The sequence below is a fragment of the Manis javanica genome, chromosome 6, assembly GCF_040802235.1.
Source record: "Manis javanica isolate MJ-LG chromosome 6, MJ_LKY, whole genome shotgun sequence".
NCBI classification, from domain to species: Eukaryota; Metazoa; Chordata; class Mammalia; order Pholidota; family Manidae; genus Manis; species Manis javanica.
In genome coordinates, this window is record NC_133161.1 from 57,322,119 (window position 1) to 57,347,018 (window position 24,900).

General features: G+C 36.5%; 1 protein-coding gene across 2 annotated transcripts in view; it reads right to left on the bottom strand.

Annotated features, from left to right (window-relative positions):
- Positions 1–6,842: 6,842 nt before the first annotated feature.
- Positions 6,843–24,900, bottom strand: part of BZW2 (basic leucine zipper and W2 domains 2) — a 54,723-nt gene continuing 36,665 nt past the window's right edge. For both annotated transcript variants that reach the window (XM_017663813.3, XM_037003631.2), the window contains 7 exons: positions 24,394–24,529; positions 21,163–21,272; positions 17,613–17,783; positions 15,918–16,064; positions 14,640–14,778; positions 7,984–8,106; positions 6,843–7,304 (listed from right to left, as the gene is read on the bottom strand). In XM_017663813.3, the coding sequence (XP_017519302.1) occupies positions 7,276–7,304; positions 7,984–8,106; positions 14,640–14,778; positions 15,918–16,064; positions 17,613–17,783; positions 21,163–21,272; positions 24,394–24,529 (855 nt within the window). In that variant the 3' untranslated portion in view covers positions 6,843–7,275. The remainder of the gene's footprint in view (positions 7,305–7,983; positions 8,107–14,639; positions 14,779–15,917; positions 16,065–17,612; positions 17,784–21,162; positions 21,273–24,393; positions 24,530–24,900) is intronic.

Sequence of the window (24,900 nt, forward strand, 5' to 3'; positions counted from 1 at the left end):
TCAGAATTCTAATATCTTTGGTTACAAGTTAGTTAGCCTAAATGTAATCCTGTCTCGACTCTTATATGCATGTACACATATAAAATTCATTTTTTACTACTGTCACCCCTATGTTCCTCTTTATTATTAAGTCTATTTTGAGACACGCTGAGAAAGCATCTTCCAGATTCCATTGTATTTAGAAAAGCTGCTGCTTGTTACAACAAAAGCTGTCGCTGATGGGTATACTAGAGAGAAGAAAAAAACACGTTTTTCCCTTCACTAGTCAGGAAGAAGATAAGAAATTGAGAAAACCAGTTTTTAGATGAACTGTTACTTTGCATAAGGTGTCCCCATGCAGTTGGGAAAGAGTTTTTACTAATTACCAGCTGCTTTCATAGCCTGATGTGAGTCATATAGCTACAGGGCATCTTTTATCCTCTTAAATCAGGTAAAAACCACTGAAGCAGGTCAGATCATCTGGCCCCCAGAGATAAATTTCAGTCTCTGATCAGTCTTCAAAATAAGTGAAATCTAGGCTCACTAACACTTTATCTTGTGTCAAAGCCTGACCCTGCTTCTCTTCAAACTGTCCTCCTATTCTTATGTCTTTTGGCCATGTGCCCCAAGATGGTCTGACACCTGAAGCTTAGGTTAGGCCAGTGGTTCTTAAACCTATGCATGCATCAGCATTGCCAGGACAACTTGTTAAACGGTTTGGCCCCAGAGCTTCCGATTCAGCAGGTCTGGCAGAGATCCTGACAATGCTCATTTCTACCTAGCTCCCAGGTGATGCCTGTACTGCTTGCTAATCTGGGCTCTCCACTTAGAAAACCATTGGGTTTTCCTGTTCAAGAGGAAAGAGAATGCTAAGAAAAGTCCCAGAACTTACTGAACGGATTTTTTCTATTACAAGAAATCAAGACGGTCTGAACTGAGATAATACCTCTGAAACATACTTTAGGATTTCAGAGAAAAAAGGAGTTTGAGAGAGCTAGGGAAGAAATTACAGAAATACAGTAGCTTTTGAGCTAGTCTAAGCCACTGTCCCCTTATATGGAACTGCATTGCTTCAAAATACCTGTTACTAAGGGATCAGAAAACATCTAGCCCAGTGGTTCTCTGTGCGTGGTCACTGGACCAGAAGCAGCAACAGGATCTGAGGACTTGCTAGAAATGCAAATCCTCAGGCCCCACCCCAGGGGTATGTATGAGTCAGAAACTCTGGGGCTTTTGTAAGCAACCTGTAATTAACAAGTCTCCCAGGTGGCGGCTCCAATGCACACTCGAGTTTGAGACCTAGTGATAGAGCTCAGTGATACTTTCCCTTTCTGTTCCAGGATGGAGGAGGTAGGCTGAGAGGCTCATTGTTGGTCAGTATTATGTGATCAACACCCACAAAGTTCTGTTACAGAGCCTGCCTACAAGCAAGTATTTTTGCTTCTTTTGGAAACAAATAGGGATAGTGTCAGGATCATTTTATAAATTATAAACCTACATTTTATTGGCTCTGCTTCAGATTATGACAATCAATAATGATGTGTTTCTCTGTGGTGCATTAATCCAAATTCTAAGTAGCAGGCAGGCTGTGGTCCCAATGCTGACTTTTTTGAAGAAGGTATAGGAACACATCAGGATGAATTTATGATTAGCCCTTTAAAAAGGAATTCACAATGCATGTTTGCTCATTTATTCATTCAAACATTTACTGAACACCAGCTTCCTGTCAAGCTTTGCATTGTGCTGAATGGCGATCAGATATAGTTGAGTAAGATACAACCCACCTCCTTTATTGAAGACATAACAGACTGCAGAAGAATGAACCTTGGTAACCATCTGGCCCAGTGGTTCTGAGTGTGGCCCTGACACCAGGAGGATCTTTATCACCAAGAATTTGTCCTCAGAGAGATGGGAGGGATGGGGAGAGCTGTGACCTGCAGTCAATTTTAAACCCCTTGGGAGATCCTGACGCACACGCTGAGGTTTGAGAACTAGCAGTCAAGGCTATTTATATTTTACCTTTCTTAGCTCACTGAGAATCTGTTAAAAACAGTATTGCTTATAACTTTGGGTAGTGTGAACTGAGAAGTCGCAGTTTAAGACTTATCTTGTCCAGGCCCTAATTTTACAATTAAGCCAAGTAAATACTAACAGCTAAATGACTTGCTAATTTGCTAAACAGCTAATTAATCGCAAAATGGTGCCTCCAAGCTCAAGCCAACCAATTCCAAGTTCATCTATTTCTTTGCTTACACAGCAGCAAAAGCAAAACATAGGAGGAAGTACACATAGATGAAGCCATGGTAATCGATGATTTAACTAAAAAATCTTTCTTGCTCATATAAAATGGGGCTACTCTTTCAGAGACACCAGGAATTTCCTTTTTAGCAGTTACTGCTATGAGGAAATGCTTGTGTTCTAAAACTCTTTGGAAAACAGGTATGTGCCTAGAAATTCTTCTCTGTGCCCAAAGAGAATAGTGCAATATTTGGCCCATTAAAAAATAATGTGTTCATGTTTCATATGTTCTTGTTGAAAGAGATGGGTATCATTGTTGGTACATCAACTGTTTGCTTAATCATGGAGGAGAAAGGAAAAGGAAATAAAGGAAGTTGAATGAAAGAGGCATTAACAAAGTAATACTATATCCATCTACTTCAAACATAGGCAAAATGACTCCAGGCTGTCAGAACTCAGGATAATGACTTACATTGAGGGGGTAGGGATGGAGGTCAGGAGGTGGAATAAAGGGCTTCTGGGACTTTGCTAATGTTCACTTTCTTCACCTGATTGCTGGCTACACCGGTGTGCTCAATTTCTATTCATGCCATAGATAATCCATGTGTCTTGTTATACATCCATCAATGTTGAAACACAGAGACACACACACAAAAAACCCCAAGGTGTAGAGATTTAAATATATGGAGTTTTAAAAAGACATTTTTCATGGAAGAAATGTTTTACTCTGTGGAGAAAGTGAAAGTTTCAATGGCCAGGATTCTCACCCCACCCTGGTCCGCTTGCTCACTATACAGGTGTGGGGAATAGGTTGTTATTGACTCTATATAAAAGAGTTCCGCCAAGTGCTCTGGGCTGCAGGCTGCAGGCTGCAGGCTGCAGGCGAGCACAGGAAGGAGGGGTGGCAGCGCCAAGGACAGAGACTGAGACGGCTGCAGGAGAAGAGAGGCCCAGAGGCAGGGACCAGCTTGTTGCATGGAGACTCGCTCTGAGTGGACAGGATTCTAGTGATTGACCTGCCACGGTGGGAATAAAGTTGGATATAAACACTTTCCTGTCATTTTTCCAGTCTCACCAAATCAAGAGGGAACTTGCCAGGGGCTGAAGCTCACTGGCAAGACATACTCCCATCTATTCCACAGGCAGAGCGAGGGCCATGGCAGTTGAAGGGGCATCTATCAGGAGGGACCTTGAGGCCTACCTTATTTCAAAAGTAGAGTAGAAAGAAATACTTGAAATTAGCTCAGAGACAGAAAGGCCAGAGTTGCTGAATCAGCTGAAGTAGAGACAACACATTGGTTCAAACCAGATGATTCTATAGCCATGCAGGACCTGATGTATTTTCAGACTGCTGGTTTTCTTGGCTTGAAAATGAAGTATTTAAATTTTCCCCCACTTTTACAATTTTACAAGTAGGATCTGCTGAGTTTCAGTTTATTTATAAATTTCTTACTGAAATGATACTGCCTTAAACTATGCCAGAAATGGAAGTACAATGCATTTAAAATGTATAAATGCAAATTCAGAAAATAAGACAATGTTTTAAAAACATTCAAATCCTTTGACCCAGATTCCATTTCTATTTTTTTCTAAATAACAAAGATTTGTTAGAATATTTAAATGGTTATTTTTAAAAGCAGAAAGTCATAAAATAACTCATAATAAATTATGCCTCATTCATACCAAGAACAATTATATATATTTTAAAGTCATGTTTTTGAAGACTAGGTATTGATATTGTAAAATGTTATATGATACTATTTAATAAAGAGCAGGATATAAAACAGAATGGGCCAAGTTTTTAAGGAATTAAGCAAACCATATTTGTAAAAATATAAAAACATAAGATGTGCTCACCTCTGTGGCAGAATACTATGTAATGTTTAGTTTCTTCCAAAAGCTTTTATATTTTCCAAAATAAACATGTATTTTTAGATTATAAACACATTGCATGCTCTTTCTAAAGAAATTTAAGTAGAGCAAATAGAAAATTCTCCTCTCCTCTTCTCAGTCCTGCCCCAAACTTACACAGAAATAACAATTGGAAAATATTGTTCCTTCTCTATGTATTTGTAAAAGCATATTGCATACATAGCTTTCAGTAATGGAAAAAATATATTCGTTTTAACTTTCATTTTCCTTTAGTGACTTTTATGAACATTTTAAGGCTAATCTCATTCCCTGATAAGGCTTTATCATAACTTATTTGAGTAGTCCCTTTCTCAGAAACATTTTAAGAATGTGTTAGTACATTCCAGTCTTATCATTAAGTGATCATTGCACATATGTCTGTGAGAATAAATGAGTGATTTCTAGAATGGAAGTACTTAAAGAACATGCATTTTAAAAATACTATTTGTTGTCAAATTTTAACTGTAAAGGCTACGTGCAAAAGGAAAGTACCCATTTTTAACACACCACCATTGATTACTGATTTTAGTAATTCTTTCCCAATCCAGTGAATACATTATTTTACACATCGCCAGTTAACGGTAAACTTGAGAATCTTTCCATGAACTATTTTTATAATTAGGACAGCTTTTATTTTTAAAAAGATACTTGTCTTCAGAGAAATAAAGGGCTTTTGTCTTGGCGATTCATTATTAAGTCCTTGGTGTTTGAGAATTCCCACCCTTTTAATGCTTGTTTACCTTAAAATCATCATCTCAAATTCAGTTTGGAAAAAATATTCTGCACTAGAAAATGTTAAATATTTAGTATTCTATAATTGCCACAGTGTATAGATTAGAACTTCCCAGATGCGTATTCAATAGATGTGCCAGTTGAAAAAAGTTGTTTGAACTGTACATTTACATTCTCATTATAATTTGACAGCAGAACGTAGGAAAAAGAGCATAGGTGTGGGAATCAGATGGTGGGACTTCTGGTTCCATCTCAGTCACTAGCTACATGACCTGGACAATTCCGCGCTTTTCTAGGTCTTTTGGTCACGTTTGAAATAGTGGGACAAGTCAAATATCCTCTAACACGGTGCCCTTTACACTTTTTACTCATGATTTCTTAAAATGAAGGAAAAACCCTCTTACATATTGACATGCAATATTAAATAAGTATTAAATACTAAATATATAAATAAAACACAAAAATTGGCCTACATTATAAGCTGAATTTAAAGATATTTTATCTTTAAATACATTGTGAAAATATAATAGATACAGATTTAACTTACTCAATTCATGTAATATGCCTGCCATGTATCTTAACTGGTGGTCATCAATTATCAAATGAACTGGCCAAATTAATTTTTCAATTAAAATTTTTTCATTTTTTCAATTCAAGTAATCACATTATTATGCACTCTATGATGTGACTACCACTTAACTTCACAATTCTAATTAGAAGAGGTGGAAGGTAAGTAGGTAGATAATGACGACTCACCATGAGTTGATGACCTGGAAGAAATCAGAAACCTTTCCCCTCAGTTCCCTGCTTTTCTCTCAAAGGCCTGTCCTCTTAGAGCAATGCATGTGTAGAACAACTACAACTGTTCTGTTTAGTACATGTGGTGTTCATCTTCAGGACAGTGAACCTAGGGCAGACTGCAAAGGAAACTAGTAGGAGAGGAGTGCAAAACCCAACAGAACAATTATAGGAAAAGAGTCTACGTGTGCATCGGAAGTATGCCAGTCACTTCAGGTGCCCTAACACTCATTATTCTATGACTACCAATCATTCTTGGTAACAGTTATTCTGTCATTATTTCCTGTGTAATCAAAATGATATTCTCACATATGGATGATTTTCCAAAAAGATCTACTCAAATTGACATTTCTCTGTTCATTATCCAGACAGAGACCTTGACAGTGCTCTAACAACATGGGAAGAAAGGTATTTATCAAAGGCTCAGCATTTCAAAGACAGTAGGAACCCATCATGTTACAGATGTATAGGTATGTGGTCAAGTCATGGAGAAAAGATTTCCATTTCTTCTTGAAGGCAGATTGGAAACTAGAAAACATCTTTTGATACAGGATGATAACCTAATAATGATAAAATTCTTCATATACTTACCTTGGTGAATGTCATTTCCAATGTATCCTCAACTCTTATGTAAATAAAACATTTGTCTTTGATATTACCACTGCCCTAACAGCAGTAGGTCAGTCCTTAAGTTTTTGAGTGAAGAATGACCTAAGTAATAAAACTATGAGCTTTCCCAAACAGTTAGATGTTTCACATGGCAACTATTGAGAACAAGACAATTTAAAGAAGAAAATCACCTAGTTACAAATAAATATGAACAAACATCTACTTACATACATAAGATTTTTTTTAGCTCTCCTCTAAACTGGGAAGAAATAAGAGCTGAGGTAAATTTGAGAAGTGTGGAACTATATATTTACATAACAAATAATTATTAATAATATTACTTCATGATACTAGTGCTAAAGTGCATGTATATTTGGGCTGATTTCTACTTCACTACAAAGATAACTGAGATGTATTACTTATGATGATAAAAGGAACAGAGTTGTTTTTATAGATGATAAGAAATGCAACAACTAACATTTGGATAGAGGGAAAAAAAACCTAACACTGAAATGTCATCTGTGTAAGAAGTTATGCACAGTAAAGAAGTAAAAGCTCTTCAAATGTTAAACCCAGATTTTTAAAAAGCCATTTATTTTAAAAAACTGGTTTGTCAAATCACATACACGAGCGGATACACAACTACCAAAGTGGCCCTTTAATAGACACCAGTGGGGCGTTCACCACACAGTACCTGAAAAATACAGCTAAAAAAGAGGAGTCTGTTGAGTATTTAATTTCAGATACCTACTTGACTCCCCGTTGAATGGCTTTAAGTTAGCATATAGTGAGTGAGAGGTAGAGTCCCAAGTATAAGAGCTGATGCCTCAGGGCTCCATTTAAAAACAAAACAAAAACAGAAACCATTTCCCCCTCTGACAGGGGAAGCCTATCCTATTGTTTTTTTTTCCTCTGTGAAAACAGAAGCCAAGTTTCTCTTCTCAAATGGTTCAGCATTCCCAATAAAAGTGTTGTGTGGTAACCTAGGTATTGTGCTTCTCGAGCCATCTAATTTTCTTCCCCTTCTGATTCAGATTCTAGGAGAGAAGAAAGACAGAGGTCAGGTTTTATTCTGAGACTCCTTTCAATAATGTCATGGAAGAGTTTCTAACCTACTCCTCCCACTACAAATGATATTTTGCCTTAGGTATCCATTCACTAGGTAAGAGAGTCATACATAAGGGCAAAGAGAAAACTTTTTGACTTTTGACTTTTAAAAGAAATTTGCCTTCCTAAAAATGCAACATGCTTACAAATATTATTGGAGAATATAACTTATTTGTATACTTCTGGATTATCTAAAATAGACTACATGCTAGTTGGCTTCACTGCCATCCATTATTCTTCTAGCTTGTGTTCCCATTTTAAATACCAGTCAATTGGTAAAGGTGATACAAAAACCTATATAATCCCACAATGTGTGATTAAGCCTAATGTTGCTTTTTTTTTTCCTTTCACACCTGCTGCTTATTTCTTTCTCTTTGCCCTCCATTATGGGGATAATTTAAAAGGTTTGATTTTGTTTTTTACTATGTAGAAATATTCATGGCCTGATTTCACAAAGGCAAGGTATGTCTAAGACAAATGTTTGCTATGGAAGATACTTCAAGAAGTTTAGTTTTAGGAAAGCAAGAAAAATCTGTGGAAGAGGTAGGTATTTTGAACTATAATGAAAAAGTATTGCTCAATGGCCAGCAAAGTTAAATGGAATCATACCTTCTTCTGCATTTTGTAACCACTCAACAAATTTCTTCATCTGGTCAAGAAAAACACTTTTGCCTTTGGCAACATGTGCTTCTTTGTACCATTTCAATATTGCTTCTTCACTCAGCACATCAGCTGCAATTTCAAATCAGAGATCTGTTACTATATAAATGTCATATTTTAAAGCCACTCCAAGTTCTACAGTTTAACAGAAAGCAATATAAAAAGCTCAGTTGTAGAATACATGTCTGTAACTTACCAGAAGACAGGAAGCAAGCTCATTTCCATATAGCACACAATACTTTATCTTAGTAGTTAGCTTAGTACATACTTTAGGGATGATGACAGTCATACCATCAGACATGATATAATGCAAGGCTATATGCAAATCATTCATGGAACTTTGAAATCTTTTAGTGTTAATATGCTCATAGGAAACTGGGTTATTTTCTAATTTTGCAAATGAATCAGCAATTCCACCATTTAAAGCACTCTGTGTCCTGCCAACTCACACTTCTTGATTAAGCAGCAACCTGAAATGACTGGTCTTTTCAGGGGACTTACTTTCTTAGGAGATAAAAGGGCAAATGAAAAAAAAAGTAGCTATAAAATGATATTAACAATTACAGATGAGCTTCCTGGCTGTATCATGGGACCAATACACATATAACCCTAAGTTCTAAGTTTACTCTATTGATAAGTCACTAATTTATTTCTTACGGCATAAGATCCTAAATCACAACATCAAAGTTCTCCTTGTACTTTATTAAGAGAACAGACATATTTGACTTGTGGATAAAATGAGAGTTCCTGTGGCCAGGATTCTCACCTGTCCCTGGTTGACTAGCTCACTGCACACCTGTGGGCAATACATGGCTATTGATTCTACATAAAGAGCTCTGCCCAGTTCTCTGGGCGTGACATGGTGGCAGGGCTGCAAGGCTGCAGGGGAGCAGAGCAAAGGTTGGACTGGTGGCAGCGCTGAGGACAGAGGCCCAGAGGATGGCTGTGTGGGATGGCTGTGCAGACAGAGGTGCCCAGAAGCAAGGGGAGAGACCAGCTTGCTGCATGCAGACTTGCTCTGAGTGAATGGATTCTAGTGACTGACCTGCCACCTGGAAATAAAGTTGGGTATATCCCTTTCACCCCAAGAACGTTTTGCTGTCAATTTCTTTGGTCACATTGAATCCATAGCAAACTTGCCCGGGGCTGAAACCCATTGGCAAGACAGACTTCTTACAGGTTTCTAGTAAAAAGTGTTATCTATTAGCTACCTATCTACTACCTAGAACTCTAAATTCCACAAATATGCCTTGATACCCTCAAGAATATTTAATGTTATAAATAGTAAGGGAAATATAAAAATAATAGCCTGCATACTTGGCCAATGTTTTGTCTTTTGGGATCTCTGAGTAGGAAATCAGATGGTAAACAGATAAAAAGGAATTATTCTTGTCCCCAATACCTGCCCAATCCATTACAAATGCTGATAAATCACTCCAATGGAGGTTTTTTGCAATTAAAATAGAATTTTAATTTATGAAAATGAGATGATTTGATAGTTTTGATTGAAAACATCACTGACCTTTTCAGAACAAAAACCCTAAGTTTTTAAAAAATTAACGATTGGTACTTAGATTCAATTGAAGAAACTAAATCAACTAAAAATATTTTAGAAAATACAAGGTCTATTTTATTTATTTTTACCATGAAGTACACTACATTTTGCAAAGGAAGAAGGAAATTTGGATTTATTCATTTATAAGGACTGGATATCAAAATTATAATAAGGAATCCTTAAAAATTACTTTTAACTTTTAGTCTTTAGCTTCTTGTGTTTCCAGCTCCACACTCTCCATTCACAATGATGAAGGAACGTCGCCACCTTTAGCTATCAAAGCCTCGTTTTTGTAGAGGTGAGAAGAGACAGTTCGCAGCCTCAGGAGTGACTTGTTACTGTTAAGACTGCTTGCAGAGATTTTTCAAGATTAGTTCAAATACGGATTTTAAAAGTCCTTTTAAAATAATCTGTCTTTACAACACCTTTATGATGCTTGTGATTGAGATCAGTAATTTCAAAACTGTTTTGATCATGTTCCTCTATCAGACAATTTTGGGCATGTGTACCTAACATGTACATTTTTTGGTTTGTAAATTATATGCATGTACTACAGGACTATTATTAACGTTATAAACCAAACTACAGAATTTAAAATGTGACACACATGTAAAGGGAAATTCTCTTTTGCTCCTCCCCCGACTGCACTGTGTATGACACAATGTGCCAGTTGGAAAGCTGGTTTAGATTGCCGTGTAGTGACACTATTTGTCTCAGTTTTTTTCTTGGGAAGGTTGAGCGTTTATTCCTGGGTTTTACTGCCCCATAGAGGCTGAAAGAGGTCATGCAACTACTAAAATGCTAGTCAACAACCGTATTTGTGAGGACACTACATGATTCATAAAAATCAGATGCTGTCTACTGAAAGTCAAACAAACTGCAAAGTTGAGTTCTTAAAGAATCTAATTTATCATAAATACTTGCTGCAAAACTGAATTTCTAGTACCAGGGAGAAGTAATGAAAAAGGGGCAGAAGCTACTACACAGGGCAACGTACAAGGCAAGGTATGCACATCAAAAAGTTTAAGAAGAAACTCAGCTTTACTTAAGTGAAATGTCTAATCTAAAAAGGAACTCCTTGAGGGATGAAGAAGAGACAGAACCGTTTTTTCACTAAGGATAAGTGGGGAGAGAAGTGCATTAAAATCAAAGTGTGTGTTGGTATCTCCCAAAAATGCCTGCTAGCAACACAGAATATCACTAAAAACACACTAAGAAAAGCAGACATTCTACAATTGCACAGTGTCCCTCAGATTAAAATACACATGTTCCCTTCTATCTGGCCAGCTTCTTCATTATCTCTGGTCAAATACTTATGTCCCTTGAAAGTCTTCCCGTTTCGGCCTCCAAATTAGCTCCAACTCTAAGTTAGGTGTCTTTCTTGATATATTACCACTTCTCATCACTCTCTGTATGAATCTTACTTTAGCAAACATGGTGACTGTAACTCTTGGATTTCTTTCACTCTGAAACTCTGGAAGTCAGGGACTATTTTGTTCATCATTTCACTTCTCTGGTTTAACAGAAAACCTGCCATCTAATGTGCATTCAACAAGTGTAGAATGGCCAACCATTACCATGAAGAGAAAAGCTAAATAGTTTCAATTACAACTTAATTATAATTAATTATTTTTATAATTAATTATTATTATATATATTATATATAATTATATATAATTATAATTTTAATTCTATGATTATTGTAACTCGATTATAACTTAAAATTTAGGTTTTCATGAGGTTCAATGAAATAATATTGCTAAGAGTGGTTTGAGAACAGCAAAAATTTAGGTAACACTGGTTATTTAGATATTTAAGTTGAAAACTATGCTACCTGGAACAGGAGATTCAGGATTTTTATTAGGGCTATCACACAGAGGCACAAGTCAAAAATAGTTTACCATAAGAATGCTGGGAATATGTATGAAGAAGGCCACTGATCTTTTTAAAGAATGAGAATAAGAAACTTTCAGAAAAATTTACATGAGGGACAGGATTTAACCTAAGAAATATCTGTAAACAGTAAAACCCATAATAGCAATACTAACAGTTCCTGAGAAGATAGTTCGATATTTTTGAGAACCTCATGCTAAGAACATGGTACTTAGACTTAGGAAGAAGGGAAGAGAAATTCTTTTAAAAAATGAATTATGTGATATTTGGAGATTAGTGATCCATTTACTATTTTTCCTTATTGCCTCAGGAATATAAAAATATAGATTTTAGGACTGAAAGTGCATCTTTAATAGATGATCAATTACCACTTTTTTCTGTCATTGCTGAATAGCAGTTTATAGTTTATTCATTTTTTTCTACTTTTATATAAAATACTTGAAAATCTTTTAATAATGGCATTCATTTAAGTAATTAGGTTTGTCAAAGGGGACATGGGGAACTATGTCCTCAAGTTTCTGTTATCCCCAAGTTCTAGAAATATAGGGAAGATGTGTGTGTAATAGAGAGAGAAACACATTAAAATGGGAAAGGAGAAATGATTTCCATTATTTTTTAAAAATCTGCTTTAAAGAAAATGTTCCTGACAATAAATAAAAGGAATCCTTATCACTACATAAAAGAAGCAAACACAACACTATTTGGTATTTGTAAAATGTGCATGTATGCATGGAATTAATGATAGCTATAATCTTGAACATGTAGCGATAGCTCGTGGAATGTGTCACTTTGGGCATTCAATACCCTTGACGAGTGGTCCTGACCAACAGTCAAAACAGCACCCAGAATCCTGTTAAAATGCAAATTTTTGGGCCTAACCCTGGATGTACTAAATTAGAATCCCTGGGGAATGCGTTTTAATAAGGTCTCCAGGTGATTCATAAGCACCCTAGTGTTGGGAAAGGAGGGCTTTAATACACACAGTTCATCAAGCCTTTCTTGGCATATAAAATACAGAGCAAGAGCATCCAAATCTTTATAAAAACAAAATATTTGTCTCCTGGTGCACAAGTGTTTGTTGGATGAAATAAGGTCAAAGTAAAAACCACTGTTCAAAAATAGTAGGAAGGTAAATTCAGTGACTCTCTTAATAGTGGTATGGAATAATCACTCCTTAGGGATTTCATGTTTTCAAGAGAAAATGTAATCATACTCAGAAAAACAGAGTGTATGTATAATTTTGTGGTAAGTTATGAAGTTACCTAGAAAATGACATTCAGTTTTAACTTCTTGGTGACATACTTTAGGTTTCCATTTTTAAAAATTTCCAGATTTCATTTCCAACAATAATGAAGCCAGAATATAATTGATGTTGACACTTCTCTTCCTGTGTTCCCTTGGGCCAGCTCACACTTGCCACAGTCTTACTAACTTTAGATTCTTTAAAAGCTAATCACCTAGTTAATCAATGGCCTAAGGAAGAGCTAATGCCTTTTTTTTTTTACTTCTTGCTGCCCACTCCTTGGTTATTTTATAATTTCAGGTCCTGTTCCTTAGCATTTGCTGAAGAAGAGGAAGTAACTCAAAGCAGACAGTTTGCCAGCTGTCAGTAGTTGTTTTAAGCAGTACAGTGGGGAAGGATGTTGGCATTAATGGCTAAAGTCAGAAATTTGAAGGATTTCAATTCTGGCCACCTAGGTGCCAATACTGACAAAAAGCAGTTTGTTCTTTCGTCTGTGAGGTAAGTGCAATAGTGAAATGATAGGCTCCTGAAAATGAGGCTCGGAAGGAAACTGTGCTTTGGCTACTAGTTTATAAACAGTTTGCTTTTCTGTAGTGGAAAATACTGACCGCTCACAAAACAGATGTGAAACCTATCCCAGTCTCTCTACCAGTTTAAAATGGAGCCAGATGCGGCTAGTGTGGAGAGTATGACCACTAGCTGGGTGGGTCTTGCTTCTCTTTGTTGGCTGCTTGGGACCAGAGAAGGGTTGGTAATATGACCTGTAGGCTTGGTTCTGCTAGGTATCATTTAAACCCTCTTTTTAGGGCAGTGCTATCTCATGACCATGTTTAAGAAGACCTAATTCAGATCTGGCTAACTGAACTTCAAATGGAACTGGGCAGTCATCAGATTCTCCTACTGATATAAAATTGCACCAAATACCTTAGTGCTGAGAAAGTACTATATCACCCAAATGCTTGTGGGTGAGGTGTATGTATATGAAGAATCTGGGCAGCTGATAAAAACTCTTTGTGAAATGCTATTATTAAAACATTTAAAAAGTAGCTATTAATAATGTAAAATTTTTATATGCCAAATGATTAAATTAGCCTTCAAAATAGACAAATTAAAAAAAAGGAAAAGAAACATCTGGCTGGCATTAGTTTACACTTTAGTTTTTTTCTGATACTATGCCATTTAAGATTGCAGTAACTTTTGATGACCATTTTATGATGTTCACAATTTATCACTTCTGTGTTCTTTTCTTCCCCTCATAAAACTAAATAAACCCAGACCAAAGAATAGTCCAGGGTCATTTTTATATACTATAGATAAAGCAATTGAGATCAGTGAAAAGCCTGATAGTGTTCATTTACAAAAGGCAGTGCTGGTTGTCACGACAACCTAGTCCTTACAAGCACAGTGAAAGACAATAAATGTGAATATCTAAAAACAGCCATTTCCTTAGAATATAGGAGAACAGCTTGGTCAAATAGCCAAAATAGAGAGTAAAGAGTTAATTATTTCAGTAATTCTAAAGTAAGCTTTATGATACCTGAAAAGGTTAGAATACACTATATGTCACATTTAGTAATCGTCGTTATTAGAGCTACTCCTGACAATTCTAAAACAGAACTACTATTTTTTGAAATTACAGTCTTTTTCATCCTCCTTTCCCCCCTCAAAATAACAGCCAGTTATCACCAGTCTTCTGGAAATTTCCACCAATGAGAAATGCCCAGCAGGGGACTAATCAGGCTGGTTCCTAAGGCCATGAATAAATGGAGTTTGCACCGTTTCTCTGTATAATATGGCTGCTGCCCTAAATCTTCAAAGATCAGCATGAACCCCTGCCCTCCTCTGCCTCACCCTCTGGGCTGGGCCTCAAATTAATAGAGCCTAGAAACATGGTGGTGGAACAGGGATAGATACCTTTATAAAAGAGAACGACAATCTTCTGAAAGGCTTTCATGAAGTGGATGTTGTCGTAACAGTATTCCTGAATCTTCTGGAGGAGGATCAGCTCGGACTGGCCTTGGGAGCTGAACACAGCCAGCAGTGGGGCATATTGCTGCCACAGAAGTGGGGAGAAAAACCGTTAATTTTTGTGGGACGTACAGGGTTGAGGACACTTGAATCACAACAGTAATCTGGAGATTTACTCAGAAAACAGTCATTTTCAGGATTATCTTCATACTGCGATATTGTGTCCAATGAAAATGAATTCCTTATCCAAGCATCTTATCAAATTTTCTTTTCTCTCACTGTATCCTTTCAAAGAAGAGACCAAATATGGAATTCTGACTATACTGAAACTAACTGTTGTTCTCCTATGTCTGCCTAATGACACTGTGAAAATGAGACAAAGAGAGAGTTGTCTGGAATAGCAGAACCTTCAGGATTGGTGGAGGGCAGCTCTGCCATTACGAGAGCAGAATTCTCCTTCCCCAGACATCCCAGCCCACTCCCAGGGCGCCTTAATGGGTCTGTTCATATCTTTCCCTTCATCCCAGTTGTCCTTGGCTTCCAGTCACTGATGCACAGCCACTGATTTCTCTAAGACCTACTCAGTTAAACACTCAATTTCCTTGGACAAGCCTTCTTCATACAATTAACCTGCACAGTTTATGCACTGCCCTCTTTTAAACACTGAGAGTTACCTTTACTTTATATTCTACCTAGTTTATACTAGGTAGGTCTTTGACTTCAAGTCAAAATCTCTGAGTCCAAGTGTGAACTCTGAAGGCACGATCTAATTGTCTTCATACAGTTTTATAGGGAGAAGACAATAAAAACAAAAGCATATGCATCTATGCACAAAAATGTATAAAATGTGCAATTTACACAATCAGTTGATTTCTTCCACCACTCAGATACTTCACAAATTCTAACATGAATCTGAAATTTATTTAAACAAAAAGAGTCTCTAAGAATTTTTCTCATGTAGAATAGAAAGCAAAGCAATACTTACACCGTATTTCTCTTTATATACTGCAGATGTGACTATTCTGTAGATTTCCTGACACTGCTTTCAGAATTTACCCTTAGATATTTCAAGGGCTCTTACATTTTAGGCAGTGGCAGTATTTGAAAAGAGAAAAATTAGGAAATATATTTTTGGCTGAGTCTGGGCAGGTTGTGGTTAGAACCCATCTGTTTAGAGCTGCAGTTAGCCTGCAGCTGACACTGTCCCTTGTTGAGACCCTGTACCTTCAGATGCTTAAGGGCCTGCTCTGCCACGAGTTCTTCCTTCTTGTTCCACTCAACAGCATTCATTATACAGGTCCACAGAAGCCCAATCACTGCTGTTTCTGGAAGATCATTCCTCTTCATTTCTTCTTTAACATAGAGCACTACCTACATTGTGTGGAAAAAAGAGTCAGACAGTAACAGGCAGATGGGGAGTTCCCCTCTCACTGTGCCTGGTCCATAAGAGGTTTGAAGCAAATAAATATTCTGCTCAGTTCTTCCCTTCCTGGTACATATTCTCAGATTATAAGAGGGAGGAAAAACACAATGAATTGTTCTCAAAGCAGATTTATTTTTAGTCCGTAAATTAAGAGGCTTAGCTCTGGCCAGGAGCTACTGGATAATAGGAAATAGTAAAGAATCTTTGTTTCTTAGGAGTTATTCTTTTACATGCTGGGACCCCTGTGGTCGAGCAAAACAGATTACGTGAGTCAGTTTGACTTTCTGGGATTTGAAGAAGGGAACAGAGTTGTGAATCTTTAACTATGACCCTCAGCTTTAAATCTCTTAATGAATAATGTCATGGGTTTGTACAAGTCACCTTCTCCACAATTCATCCTTTAATTATTACTTCTGATGATCCTCATGCCCCATGTAAATAAACTGTTAAAGTGCGAAATCAACTTTCTTATATGATATGTGTCAATGTAGCAACATTCAGCAGGCTCTTTTCCCAGTCCTGAGCTGGTGGGGGAAGCTGCAAAGTAAGTAAGATGCCACCTCAGGCATCACAATCATTTTAGTTTTGTCTTTTTTCCCATGGAAAATCACATGCAAGTTCATGCTTGAAGAAATGTTATTCAGTCTATTGTTGATTATAACGCCATGAGACTCAGGAATATTTTTTGCTCTAATACCTCCATCTGCTGGACAGCATCAGTCTGGAATTCTCCAGTCTTAAACTATGTAAGGTGCTTTGCAGAGCTTAGCACATGCAGGGTGGTGAGGGCTTGAGACTTGAGAGTAAGTTGCAAAAGGAAAAGTCTCCTAATTTAGTATCTGGATTATCAAGTAAGAGTTTTTAAAGTTTGAATAGGAAGTTTTGTTCAGTCATGAATTAAAATAAAAGCCATAGACATATGAACCATAATGGTGCAAAAAAACGTAGTAGTTACATTATGGGTATATACAGCTATTGTGAGTAGGATCAAACAAGCCACTGGCCCAACTGGTCTTTTCTCAAAATGTGAATTCAAAATCAACCTTTCTTGTCTTAAAATTAAAATAGAAAGGAAGAAAAAACCCATATACAGCCTTACCCAATGATGCACAAAATACCCACTGTCTATTTCAAACATTAAGCAAGTATTCACCATAGTATGTAACCTGCAGTAGAATGGGGAAAACCATCATATAATGGAGTATGCTGATAGTGGACAGTAAATCTGTTTGACAGATGAAGTATTTTGATAATCATAGCAGCCTGGTAAAAAGAAGTTACTTGCATGGAAATAATCATTAATTTACAGAACAACTAGAGGATTCTAAATCAATACTTTGAAACTGAGCTAACTTAAACGGTATGAACAAGTGCATAAAGTTCATAACAATAAACAAAACAGGGAGGCTCTGTAAGGGAGGGAAAGCTCGTGCTACACAGTCAATGTTATTCCTCTACTTCATGTGTTTCACATGGCTCAGCTCGTGGTCTACCACCTCCTTGATTGGGCATTCCTGAGAAAGACGCTCCTGGAGCTCCTTCTGAAGTTCCTTCCTGGTGCCCAGGGACTGCTGAACTCGGAGGAAGTCGGAAAGCTCCTTCAGTCCTGCGTCAGTGAAGTACTTAGCAAAATGATCCACACTCTGTCTGTTAACTGGAAAGAGCTCCTGAAAGAAAAGAAAAAAGAGAGACTGTTATACAACAAGCTATTCAAATTTCAGCAAGCCTAAAGTACACATTTTTCATATTAAAATAGCACTTTGAATATCTCATATTTGGAAGAGAAGAACAAGGACTGACTTTCAAGAGAATAAATCTTGGGTATATATCAAGCATTTGCTAAGCACCTTCTAAAATAAAGTAATTTAACAAAGAAAGAGAAAAAAATGCTAGGTGCTTACATAAACCAACCTCACTCATTTTGAACCATTATTGGCTTTTTCTTTTATTTTCACCAAAGTATAGCATGTACAAATACAGAACTAAATTTCCTAAATTAAACATAGATAAGACGATAGCTTTGAATAACATTTAAACTGTTTTAAACTGACAAGAAATAATTGAAATCATTAATCATACTATTTTCTTAACTATGATTTAATAGACAAAAGTCCATTTTAATAATGCTAAAATGATTTTAGATAGTTAGAAAAATAATGACTATTATCTCAAGGACGTCTATTCACATTTTGAGAAAATGCTGCTATTATTTAAAAAACTAGCTCAAAGCTAAAGATAATTTTTGTTGTATCTGTTAAAGACAGGAGCTCTAAATTAAGTTCATGGTAAGATGTAATCTAAACCTACCCTACCAATTCTTTAGTTCATTATATAATTTGTTGGAAATTTTTAAAAAGAGCAATACACCGTGGCTGTTTTCATATTCTTACCTCATTTCCATTTTACCTTACACAGCTTGGCAGAGTCTCAGTAACACTTAGTCATGTTCTAATCCTGTATACCTTCAACACCCAACTAAGAAATTAAAGCAATTTTCAAAGCTCTCACATGTTTCAGACTGCTGCAGGGTCTAAAAAATAGATCCCAACTTTTATGATGTTTAGACTTGCATGTATCTGGTCAATAGCTCTGTGGCTTCAATAAAAATCTCAGAAAAAAGATTTGTAATGGGCTTGCCACCATGTACAGACACATACCGATGGCTTTTGTGCCATGACTCAAATCTCGATACTCTCTGTATCATCCTATAACTTCCTTTGAGTCATGAATTTCAAAATGTCAGAAGGGAGTTGATGAGATGAGTTATCTATCAAACACGCATCCCTGTTAAAGCAAACATTTCAACCAGACTGAAATTCTGTCACTGATATTTATTTTACCATTGAAGAAGTCTTCCACATTTGGGTATGTGTGGGGGGATGTTCTGGGAACTAATTTTTTTTGTTTCTTATATGAATCAAGATGTGGTGGGCTCTCTGCTCATAGCTGTAGAAAATAGAAAACTTTACGGGGGATAAGCTAAGTCTCAACAAATTTAAGTAGCTTGATCCAAATTATGCAGCCAGAAATATTTAAGGACTGTATGTCCCCAAAGACGGTAATTACGGTTACTCTGGGCCAGTATTCAACATTCAAGTTAGGGGCCTTCAATAGTCAATTAGGAAGAATGTGACCACGAAGTTTGATCTAAAGTTACGTTCAAAACAATATATCAAACGTATTACTGGCAGTGTATTTATGAACTATATCAAAAATCCTCATAAATGATATATAATGTATTGAAAATTATTATTCAGATTAAACTTAGGCAAAGTCAGTCTAAATTCTACCATGGCATTCACTGGCTTGGACCACGGTTTACATTTGTTAGAAAAACCCTACCCTGGTACACTTACAGGGAAACTGCTCCTCTGCTTTTCATACCCAAAATGTAGGTAAACATAGAAACCTAGTAAGAAGAGTTCAATGATGTGATTTTTGAAAATTTGGAAAAAAAAATGTGTTTCTTAAATGAAGCGACCTATGTAAGCTAACCGAGCTCTGCCTATTGGTATCTTTAAGGAATCACAGCTTTAAGAAATAAATGAGTCTTTTGTGGCAAGTTGTAATAGATTGCATCTTTGTTCCCAATAATTTGCCCCCACACTTATATTAAGTATTAAGAGAAGCCCTTCTTACTGTGTCTGTCGGAGGGGCTGGAGAAGCAGCCTGTGAATGGACTAACTTTTCTCACCCCACTGCCAGGCTTCTTTTGGTCAAGAAATAGTACAAGAGCTTCTAATGCACTGCAAGTGTTCACGTGAGTCTCCTGTCCTCTGCCATGAGGTCAAAATGGCCCAGAGAGGAGCTGCCCCTTCAGCCTGGGTCCCAGAATGAAAAGACATGCCAGTCACAGTGGGGCATAGCCAAGATACAGTTAATCCAGACTCAGGCACAAGAATATGTTCCCTTCATATGAACTTCCCACCTGCCAGAAACCTATGCTCTTATCTTTCATGACTTCTCCTTCCACATACAGGATCCACCCTAAGTCCACAAGAAAGTAGGTTCTATAAGGCAGAGAACTTCTCTACCTTGTTCTCTAATGGTGCTACAGCTTCTAGGATCATGCCTGGCACAGAGCAGGTACTCAATAAATACAGGCTAACTGCAAATTATTATGGGTGACAGACATTAGCTACAACCCAGCATCCAATTTTTTCTTTTTACCATATTCTTAAGACGTTAAAGACAAAAATAGGGCTATTTTATGGCAACCTTCAAGAGACAAAGGAATTTTATGTGACTGAAAGTACAAGTGTTTGCAATTAAAATTATTTTCAGATTTTCTCAAGCAAAAAAGTCAGTTTGGACAATTATCTCTTACACTGAAACCCATGCACACTGGAAGAGAAAAACAAAGACTAGGTGAAGAGAAGATGGCAGAGCTGGACAAATTTTTGACAGGACTAAAAAAGCAGTTTCACTTGGAGAAAGCTCTGTCATCTGCACAGCTGCTGCTTCTAGACAGAAATTACAGGGAGCAGATAGAAATTATAAGGACAAAATATTTTCATTGATTTTCTTTGAAACATAGAAAGATAGAGAAATAAAAATATAATCAAGTAATCACGGTAATGGGAGCTTCAAATTAACTACAATTAACTTGTTTTCTTACATAGTTATTTCCACAGAATCTTGATTTAAATAAGGAATCCTGTTTAAACTTTTATTTTTGTTTACAAATAACATGTATTTGAGATGAGTGCCATCCATCTCCAACCTAAGCCAGTCACAAATGTCTAATTAAGTGGGATTGATGGGATTTCATCATATTAAAACTTCAAATTTCTATAGTTACGAGTTACAAAAGAAAGTGTTAATGCTGATAAATGTAAACACTGTATCAACAAACTTAAAAATTTTAAAGTCCCTATGATGTTTTTTGCATTCCATTTATTTATATGACAAAGATTAAAATGGAATTCATTTCTATTTTTTATATACAGAAGAAATAAAAGGAACCATGCCTCAAGTCAACATAGATCCAGACATTTTACCAACGGGAGCACCAAGCAGACACCCTGTGGTCCAGATAATACTTACAAGCAACCTCTTGTCTAAGTTGGCTTTTCTCAAAGAAGAGGTAACAGAGTTGGCATCTTTTTCTGCCATCCATGCTTTGAAAAGCTTGACAGCAAAGGAGGCTGCAATGCCTGTTAAAAAAAAAACAACAAAATGTGAGAGAGATTCTTTCTGTTTTCCAAGAAAACCACTTCTGATGATGGGCAAGGCAACATCTCTCACTAGGTTTCCTGAGATGAGTAAATAATTCAGACAAGATTTGGTATAGAGGAAAAATGGATACATCTTTAGGCACAGTTCCATTATTACCATTACTCAAGAGACAACATTTTCATGCGAGGGGAAAAAAATGTTAAAACAATTTTTAAAGTCAGACTCCCTAATTCCAACCTGGCATAGCTGTAAACTTACTTATTTAACTTTTACTTTGGTCAAAACCAGACTCAAGCCCCATAATTTTCTAGTGTTTTTGCCTTTATTTCACCCTGTGGTTCGCCAATATTTCACGAGTGTAACAGGGATCCTGAGGTACAACAAATAAATCTTAAGACATAAAACTAAAATGTCAACATGTCCACTCATTTGCTGATACGGGATATCAGCAAAACGACATTAATAGTAATAGATACAAATAAAGCCGTAGATGAACATGAATCACTTACTTTACAATTTTACTTTGTATAAAAAGCTTTTTAAAATTTCCATGAGTTAAGCTATAAAGGTATCAGTGTTGTTTCCAGTTGAACTTTTTTCCTGGATATTTAAAAGTAGATCATCACAATAGCTATGTTAATCAAGAAACCAATCCATTACATATCCATATTCACATTAGAATTTATTTCCAAATAAAACAGATAACTAGTAGAACACTTCAAATTTGTGAACTAACGCTCCATTTACTAAATGAAAAGTTAAAGTGCAGTTGAAGTGTTAAACTGATTCTTTCTGAATTGAAGGCTTCACTATTTTAATTTTAATTTTGTCTATTTTACTTAACTTTGTACTGTTGGTGGTCTAAGCAGCCTCTATTCCCCTTTTCTGTTTCCTAAGAGAATTCCCGTTTTGCTCAGATCAGGTGACTTCTGATTAGTCTAAGTCCTGGCACCACTGCAATGATAGTTTAGAAACCCGAGCTGAAGCCCATCTACCCCTGGCAATCATTACAGGCTGCAGCTGGTCACGTGGCCTGTGTCAGCCAATCAGATGAAGGCAAGATAATTATCCTACATGGAGAACATATCCCAAGCTCTTCCACTGAACCTGAACAAGGACGTGTGTGTCATACTGTACCAGCAGACATCTGCTAACGACTGGGGAAACCATTCCTGGAGTGAGGTCAGTGCTATGAATGGTAATGAGGGAAAATCAGGGAAAGTACCTGGGGACCTGAGTGATAATGCTACTCGCCTTGAAGCCTAACCTACTTTTATACTTATTGTTACATAAGAAATCAATGTCCTTAAATGCCAATTTGAGTAACATCTTACAGTTTACTTACAGGAAAAGCATTCAACTGTATCATTTATACAAACACGAACTTTGCCCCATTTTCTTCACTTAAGCAAAGGAACTAAAAAAACTAAAAGTTGGCTAAGAGAATAAAACCTGTGATAGTCTGGAGAATTTTATGTTATAAATTTGCTGACAGATTTTAAACACTATCAATATTTTATCAAGTCAATATAAAATTAATATAAGTGTATGTAATTAAAAATACAAATAATAGTGTAATCTATATTGTAAGTGAGAAAAATAAAGAATGCTGGAACTACTAAAATCCAGGCTTAAACCTGTCACTTTGCATTAAAAGTGGTGCATAGCAGAAGATTTGGGAAATTTCTTCGTACTTAAGATTCTATGAGTAGGATGATCCCATACCGCTTGGTCATTTGTTGGGTGGGAGCTGGGGAAAAGGTGTAGTAATTTCTCAATCTTTTCCTATTTAGGAAGCAAGAGTTTAAGCCTCTAGTTTCTAAAATGATGGACTACAAGGAAAACCCATATGACACAGGCACTACGTCATTTCTGTAACAAATGTATTTTTCTTGTCCCTCCTCCCCTAACATTTTACTACAAGCATTTTCATACAGGAAAGTTGTACAGATTATATTGTGAAAATTCATATACCTGCCATCTAGATTCTGTTAAAGTAACTAATGCTTCCTGTTAACATTTTACCTTATTTTTCTGAGTGTAAAATGTCTCATAATACAAATGTGTGCATCATCACAAATTCTCTTCAGGAAAACACTTGAAATGTCCTAATATTAACAGCATACTAATAACAATCACAGAATATGAATGGTCATAAATGTGAGTTATTTTAAGCCAAGATTTACAGAGAATCTTTAAATAATATCACTTAACTCTCAATTTACTCTTTTCTCAGCTACAGGAAAACCCATCTCACTACAGGCATTAATGAGGCCAGGACTTCCTATTTGTAGGAGAAAAAAATTTAAATTCTAAGAAGAAACAGATGTTTTCACAGAAGCTCTTCTATTTTTAAGAAAAAACTCGTTGTTTTGTGTTGCATTATAACTTGAATATCATTATCCTCCTACAAAGAGCCCACATTTGTTTCATTCTTTAACCAAGTGATATATATATGCCTATCAAACTCCTAATGCCTTAAAAATTAAAGCAAGACTCTAATGGCAGCCATTTGGACTTCTTTCTAAAACTGAAATAATGAACATCTTAAAAATGTGATAAAAGTGAACATTCTAACACATGATCTTGAGAAGTAACAGTTTGGGAGGATGGTCCTAACCAGGGAAATAGACAACAGTTTGAGGGGCATTTGGGAAGTTAAAGGGGCATTTTCTATTGTTATACTAAATAGAGGTGGGTGTTCCCAGCTGGCATTTTGTGCCTGAGCACATAAATATTAAATTCCCATAAAACATGAAGAGTCCTGCACAGTGAAGCATTGTTCCAACAAAATATGCCAGTAGCATCTAACTTGAGAGAAATGGGTTGGGCCACATCGATTTCAGGGTAATTGATCTAGGCATTGAGTTTAACACCAAAAGTTCTATTTTATTTTTATTTTGTTCATCTTTGTACAGGTGTGCATATTTTTCTTTCTTACAATAAACATGTATGAATCTTCTTGTAAAGATACACACAGAAACTTAAATGGAGGGTGGGTAGGTAGTAGAGGACACTAAGAACTGGTACTGGTATTTTTCTAACTCTCTTGGCTTTTCCTTTTACATCTGACAGGTGAGGAAACATGAGAGTGATTACCTTCTTTGACTAAGCTGTCTGTGAAGAGACTGGTGAGGATGGTGGCAGGAAGGGTGCCATTGCCCAGCAGGATCCCCGACAGCATTGCTAACTTTGTCTGCTCTGTTTCGGAAAAGGCTTTAAGGAAGAGGAGAAGCTGTGGGTCAAACAAAAAAACCATGTCTATAAAGCAAAGGACTAAGGTAGGAAAATAAGCAGATTGTACATCCTTGGCTACATGATACACTATTGGTAGGTCAGATGCAAAGCATAGTTATTATTCATTGGAAACACATATGTATGTTCTATTACAAATTGGCTGTTTCTCTGTGCTTCTCTGAGTAAGACAACACATAATACTCTTTAAAACAAGGCTGTTGAGTGAGAAAGTGGTTTTCTAAATTCTTGATGCTCCTTTTAAAAGAACAAGATTCAAACTTGGGATTTCTGGGATCATGCAGTTTTATCAGTCTTGGTGCTGAGGTAATGGAAGATCTGAGGTAAGACTAGTTCCCAATAGAGAAAACA